General features: G+C 40.6%; 1 protein-coding gene and 1 long non-coding RNA gene across 3 annotated transcripts in view; one reads left to right on the top strand and one right to left on the bottom strand.

The window, feature by feature from the left end:
• Nucleotides 1-6,869, bottom strand: part of THOC1 (THO complex 1) — a 32,053-nt gene extending 25,184 nt beyond the window's left edge. Inside the window, exons 1-4 of one of the 2 annotated variants that reach the window (XM_006761876.2) lie at nucleotides 6,783-6,869; nucleotides 4,307-4,380; nucleotides 4,154-4,214; nucleotides 2,896-2,962 (exon numbers count right to left, since the gene is read on the bottom strand). In XM_006761876.2, the coding sequence (XP_006761939.1) occupies nucleotides 2,896-2,962; nucleotides 4,154-4,214; nucleotides 4,307-4,380; nucleotides 6,783-6,836 (256 nt within the window). In that variant the 5' untranslated portion in view covers nucleotides 6,837-6,869. Of the gene's footprint in view, nucleotides 1-2,895; nucleotides 2,963-4,153; nucleotides 4,215-4,306; nucleotides 4,381-6,782 lie in introns of those variants that run through there. The other variant, XM_006761877.2, reaches the window with a different exon arrangement.
• The window catches only part of LOC102757418, a 57,245-nt gene continuing 56,812 nt past the window's right edge, over nucleotides 6,444-6,876 (top strand). The window contains exon 1 of the long non-coding RNA XR_435579.2: nucleotides 6,444-6,626. This is a non-coding gene — a long non-coding RNA (uncharacterized LOC102757418). The remainder of the gene's footprint in view (nucleotides 6,627-6,876) is intronic.

Here is a 6,876-nt window from a genome sequence, read left to right as displayed (position 1 = left end):
AAGTTTGATAATTTACAAGTAATAGATACATTGCTAGCAATATACAATCTTTCAAGGTTGAATCAGGAAGAAACAGAAAATCAGAACTAACAACTGCTAACAAAATCAAATCAGTAATAAAAGAAAAACTACCAACAGAGTCTTGTATCAGGTGGCTTTACAGGTGAATTTTACCAAACATTCAAAGAATGAGTTTCCGATCACCGTCAGTGGCAGGGGGCTTCTTCCTGCTTTCGCTTTCGCCTCCCTGCATTGTGCCTACATATGCAAATTAACCTCCATCTTTGTTGGCAGTGAACTGCCATCTGAGTTGGCAGTTAATTTGCATCTAGCCCTGATTAGCCAATGAAAAGGGTAGCGTCGTACGCCAATTACCATTTTTCTCTCTTATTAGTGTAGATATATGTGTTTTCCGATGGTCTTAGGCGACCCCTGTGAAAGGGTCGTTCGACCCCCAAAGGGGTCGTGACCCACAGGTTGGCGACCCACAGGTTGAGAACCGCTGATCTAAATGAAAACAACAAAAACCCTTATACCTTTGAGCAGCCCACCTCATCTGTTTCTAAAGTACACTGGACATAAATTATAACACTTAGTATATCCTGTTAATCTTACGTGTCCTATGAGTTTTCTTAGGGTAGGCAATTTTGTATATATTAACAAAAGTGTCTGACACTGACCAGAAGCTCAATAAATATTTGCTGAGTCGAATTTAATAAACTATGGACAATCTGAAAATGTGTCACATACATAAACAATAGTGTATTCTCTTTCAAGGAGGAATTTTCCTGGTCAAACTAAAATTTAAAAAGCATTTATTTACAGTTTAACTAATATCATAAGTCCTCACCTTTCTCAAATAAAGTAAAAGTTCTAAATATAGACTTTGTACAACTTCAAGTGTTAAAAACGTTGCTAGTCTACAAGAGTAACATATCAATGTACTCAACGTACTCAATGAACTAAGCAGATGCTGCTAACTGAGAGGAGCTAGGCAAGGAACACTCCATTTTAGAACTCACTAAAGTATGCTGAATGAGTAAGTGAATAAGCATTTTATATAAAAGTTTAATATGAAAAGTCAGAATTTAAGAATTATGCTGAGTTCACAAAATAGCTTGCCACTACACTAGGTCACTTTTACCATGTATATTCCAGTTTTTGTAGGAATAAATATCAAAATAATAATGTGACTAAATGCTTTATATATTAAAAGGCATTTCACATAAATTACCTAAATTAATCAAAGGAAAAGTTTAACCAGATCAGTTAAAGAGTACCAATCAACTATTTTTTCATTGCTTCTTTCTGTAAATATTTAACGAGCTCCTATGTATTAGGCACTGTATACTTACTAAGCCTTTTAAAAAAAATCTCCTGAAACTACCTCCCCTGCCACTGTCCCATTTGGAGTTCCCTATCTAGTTTTCCCTGCCAGCAGTCTCACCCAACTCTTCGTCCATAGCTCCTCTTTAGCCTGGTATACAAAGCCCTTCACAGAAGACAGTAACTTATGCTTCCTGTGTCTCTCCTTACCGTGTTCCTCATCCTCTCACTCCCTGCTGCAGTTCTTTAGCCATGCTGAAGTGGGCCCTTACATATAACTATCCCCTGTTTCTGCCTGACAAATTCATTCCTCACTTCCCAGCTCTCATGCGACAGCTTCCTTTCTAAGACCTTCCTGATTCCTTTAGACACTGAAGTTTCGAGTATTTCAGCCAGATTTCATTCCTACTTCAACCGCAGTGATTATAACACAGCAAGACATTTACAGTTTCCTCCATTAGCTACTAGGCTCCTTGCAGTCAGAAAATGTTTTATTCACCACTGAATCTCCAAGTCCTAGCTTAGTACCAGGCACATAGTAGATGCTCAGAAAATACCATATTTTTCCATATATAAGACTCCCCCTAGGTTTTCCAACCCAAAATTAAGAAATCTGTATTTTAAGCATTTTGCTGATTTTCCTCTTAGGGCCTTCTTTTTTGGCTTCCTAAGGAGTTGTTCTTCCTGTTTTCTCTACTGTCTGATCCTACACTCAGTGGTAGGCAGTCCAAATTGTCTCTCTGCAGCTCTATTGCCATGCTCTTTTGCACAGCTGATTACATTTAGTTTGAATTTTTCAGAGCAAGACAACTGCTTATAGGTATTTATCTTTTTATTTTTTGACATCTTTATGGGCTCAGAACTCGGTCCCTGTTGCATCTGTCTTCACCTCCAACTCCAATTACGGCATCAGGTGATGTCGGTAACAATAAGGCTCATGATTGGAGGAAGCCTGTTTGACAAGGTATGGGCAGCTACATACCCCTCCTCGGCTGACTTCCATGTATGACGCCCCTTGATTTTCAGTCTAACGATTTTAGAAAAAAATAGCATCTTATACACGGAAAAATACAGTATTTAACAAGTGAATGAAACAACTGGAAAACAAAGAAAGTAATAAAATGTGTGCTACATACTGAAAAATAAAGGTGAGCTACTTTCATTGGTCTAACTTCTTGGTAAAGGTGTTAAGAACTTGAAAAATGAACAGTATCAGATAGATGGAGAGGTATGGGATGAATATGTTTGTTTCTAACCCTCACTAGAGGATATGTTTACTGATTTTAGAGAGAGAGGAAGAAAGGAAGGGAGAGAGGGAAGGAGGGAGAAACAGACAGAGACAGACATCAATGTGAGAGAAACATGGATCGGTTGCCTTCCATATGCCCCTGACCTACTGGGGATCAAACCTGCAACCTAGGTATGTGCTCTGACCGGGATCAAACCTGAAACCTTTTGGCATATGGGATGATGCTCCAAACAACTGAACAACCTGGCCAGGGCTGAGAATAAGTTTTAAATAAAGCTTATCGTGTCCGGGATTACTTAAAAAATAAAACACATACTTACCTTCAGTTACTCCCCCAATAGCAAGAGAAATAATAGCTAAAACATTTTCACACGATGAGTGATTTATCTACCAACAGAGGAGAAAACAATTTAATTTAGGAGCCAGAGTTCAGACTAATTTGCTAAAAATAAAAACATACCCTGTCATTAAACTGATTATCACAAATATGGGATAAAGCTATTTCTCATAGAAGATAAAATTATTTTTAAGATGAAAATACAAAAAAATGGGTTGTAATAGAATTACTAATCTAGAAGTATATTAAGTAAATAATAAACAGGCAATTCACTTAAAATCCAATGGTCTTACAAAAATGGTTTCATTAGCATGATTAAGCCTGTAAGCTAATCAAGCACAGAAGTGCTGATGCCATAACTCAATCAAAGGCAAAGGCAGAGCCAGAGGAATGAATTGTGTTGGTACATCAATATGTCTGAGGGAAGGTTTTAATAGAAGGGAAGTAGTACCTAGGTTTGATAACACCATAAAATCCAGCATTTATTGTGTGTTCATTAACTGTCATTTTACACAACTTTGTTGAAAGAATGTCATTTGCCTTCATACAAAGAAACTGAGGCCCAGAAAAGCAAAGTAAGGTGCCTGGTGCCTCACAAAAGGTAAATGAGTAGCTCTGAAGAAGAGGACAGAGTGAATTTTGATGCAGAAAGGGACACTATTATTGCCACAAGAAAAAGATCTAACCTTCACTTAACCAAGAATAAACTTTTGAAACTTTTTCTTTTATTGTTCACTAATGTTAAATAAATTCAGATTTTCCATATTTAGAGTAAATTTATCAACTGAAGTTAGACAAGCACTAGTTATTCTTTTATGTTGATGAGAAGGATGACATAAGAAAATGAGAGCATGGAACCCCAGTTCCCATGCTGAACATCCTTGGACTGGACTTCTTGTGCAACTACAAAATGTGTCACACTGTCCTTACAGCAAAATGAGAGACCTAACTTCAAATCCCAGTTCTTGCTCAGGAAGACCTAGTATCAACTTCTCCCATACTATTCACCTGGAGAAGGCTCTGCTCTCTTCATCTATTAAGCAAAACCCTTATACTGCACCTGTGCTGCCAAAAGCCTTATTACATTACTCCTGTACTATTATCAAGGCAGCTTTCACAAAGTAGCAAGCTCACTCTAGAAAAAGCAATCATATTTAAATATGATTCTAAGAATAAAAGCAAATTTTAAATGACCTAATTAATTAATTTGCCAAGCAAAATCTTAATAAAATTATACTTACAATTTCTTCTTCTAGAACACCTCTGAAAGCTTGGTCAAGGGTACATTTTTTTTCATTTTCACTATTAAAAACAAAAGATACCTGCATTTTTAAAACAGCTCAGGGTAAGTACAAAGATTTAGGCAATGTATTTTAGGGATATCAATGCCTTACCTTCCAGGTAACTGGCTGAAGGTATTCAACAATGGCTTGATATTTTTGTTGTTCAGAGCTTCTCTGGTAGACTTCTAGGAAAATAAAAATAGCAAATAATTGAAAAGACTTTTGCTTATGATTTACTGAAAAACATGTCATTCATTAGTAATATGTCTAACTAAAAAATGTTTGTAACTGGGAAAAATACCTATCAGTCATTCTATTAGTAATTCTTATTCAAATGCCACTTCTGATAGACTCTCATTACTTTAAACCTGGCAAGATCTTTCTAGATTGATTTTCTCATTCCAGTTTTTCCTTCCTATCATCTCTTTAAATACTACATTCATGAGAATATTCTATTTATTTTAAAATATGTTCTATAGATTTTTTACAGGGAGGGAGAGGGATAGAGAGTCAGAAACATCCATTAGCTGCCTCCTGCACACCCCCTACTGGGGATGTGCCCCAACAAAGGTACATGCCCTTGGCCGGAATCGAACCTGGGACGCTTCAGTCCGCAGGCTCTATCCACTGAGCCAAACCTGTTAGGGCTATTCTGTTTATTTTTGAAGTTTCCAATGACTCCTTATTTACAGATTTTGGTTTTGAAGTTTTATATCTCCTCTCAAGGTCCTATATCCCATTTAACCTATCCAGTCTTACTTCCTACTCCCAACACAGTCTCCACTAAGGTCTCTAGCCATTTCCCCCCTTAATTTTCTATCAAGTGCACTCTAGTGTCTTCATTCATTCATGTTGTTTTTCCCAACTGTCCAAGCAAATTCTATCCATTCTTCAGGACCCATCTCAAGTCCTGTCATCTCTAGGTAGCTTACTCAGCAGTCCCTCACTACAGTAAACACTGAATACATACCTGCTGATTGTCTTAGAGTAGTCATAATTTAAAGACAATAATATTGCTGTCATTCCTTCTGTGAAAATTCTCATACACTTAAAAAGTCATCGTATTAACCTCACAGGAATTAGATTTATACTGGAAATGTCCATTCCTGACTCTGCTATGATCAGGCTGTCATCTTGGTCAAATCCCTTAATGCTTCATTTTCCTCACCAGTTAAATACGAGGGCTGTTCTATCAGTGGTTCTCAACCTTGGCTGCACATTAGAATCACCTGGGAATCTTTTTAAAATCCTGAATTCTGGGCCTCATCCTCCGGAAATTCTATTTCTTTGTTATGGGGTGGGGCCACAACATTAGTAACAAGGAAACAGAATTTCCGGAGGATGAGGCCCACAAATCAGGATTTTCAAAAGATCCCCTGGTGATTCTAATGTGCAGGCAAGGGTGAGAACCACTGGGGTAGGTGATCCCACCGCACACCCAGGCTGAAGCAGCACTATCCTAGAGACGATCTCCAATTAAGTGGTCCTTTCCAGGGCTACTGTGATGATTTTGGATATTCCTAGCAATTACTCTTAGCAGAATTTCAAAGCACCAGAGATTAGAGCAAAATGCACAGAAAGAAAATATTCCTATGACATAAACAAGATCTACTCTGGCAAAAAGAAACAAACCCCATACCGTATGGTAAAGAAGTAATAATAACCTGCACACAAGAAAAATTCGTACTACAAAAAAAAAAATTTCCTTTCATAGACTGTTCATTCTGGCATCGCTGTAAGTACACAGGCACTGTTAAATACCTACGTCGTTAAATCATGCCTTGGAACACTGGCGCAAACGCTAAAGACAAATTCAGTCAAACAGGATTTTTCACGCTGGGGATGTATGCACAACATAAAAAGAGCAGCACTGGGTTTGAAGCCGGGAAAAAACCCACCACTTTAGTAAATCACTTCACTTTTGCGGGGGGAGGTGGGAGGGATGAGGGAGGGTTGTCTCAGTTTCTACCTCATCTACGAGGGATCGTAAAAGTTAGCCTAATTAACAGTGTTAAGAGGTACATAAGCTCACGTAAGCTGTTTCTCAAATGCGAAAATTACTCTTCCCCAACGTGAGAATAAGATGACCTCTGGCCACGCTTCCTTTCCCCCTGAGACTCTCTCCGTCCCTCTCCGAGGAGGGAGATGCGGAGGGTTCAAGGTGCGCTGAGTTCGCGGCCCGGACCACCTGGCAGCGCGGGGGCGGGGCGGGAGCCAGCCTTGGGGTTAAAGCCGCGGCGGCCCTCCCCTCCCAGCAGCATCCCTCCCAGTTCCGGAGACACAGGTCCGGCTGAGCGTGCGCCGCGGAGCAGCTGGACCGTGCGGGGCTCCGTCCGCAGAGGAGCCCTTCCCGCTGGGCGCCCGGAACGCGGGGTCCTGGGTCCGGCCGGCGGGGTGGCCAAAGCGGGCAGCAAAGGTGCGGAAGAGGCAGGTAAGGTGCGTTCCCCCCTCCCAGCCCCCGACGGAGTCGAAAGCCTACGCTGCGGCGTACCCCCCTGCACTCCAGGGCAAAATCCCAATAATCGCAGGGAGAGGAGGGCAAAGAGTAGCGCCGGGCCCCGCTCCCACCCTCCTGCCGCCCGCTCACCGTAAACCGCGTCCGCGCTTCGGGTAAACTGAAGAGTGGCGGCGTCGGAGACATCTTCTCGGCTGCGCGTGCCCGCCACCGCGCTGCGGCGCAG

This window comes from Myotis davidii, unplaced genomic scaffold (assembly GCF_000327345.1).
Source record: "Myotis davidii unplaced genomic scaffold, ASM32734v1 scaffold96, whole genome shotgun sequence".
In the NCBI taxonomy this organism is placed as follows: domain Eukaryota; kingdom Metazoa; phylum Chordata; class Mammalia; order Chiroptera; family Vespertilionidae; genus Myotis; species Myotis davidii.
The sequence above is the reverse complement of the archived record's forward strand: the minus strand, read 5'-3'. Positions and strand labels throughout refer to the sequence as shown.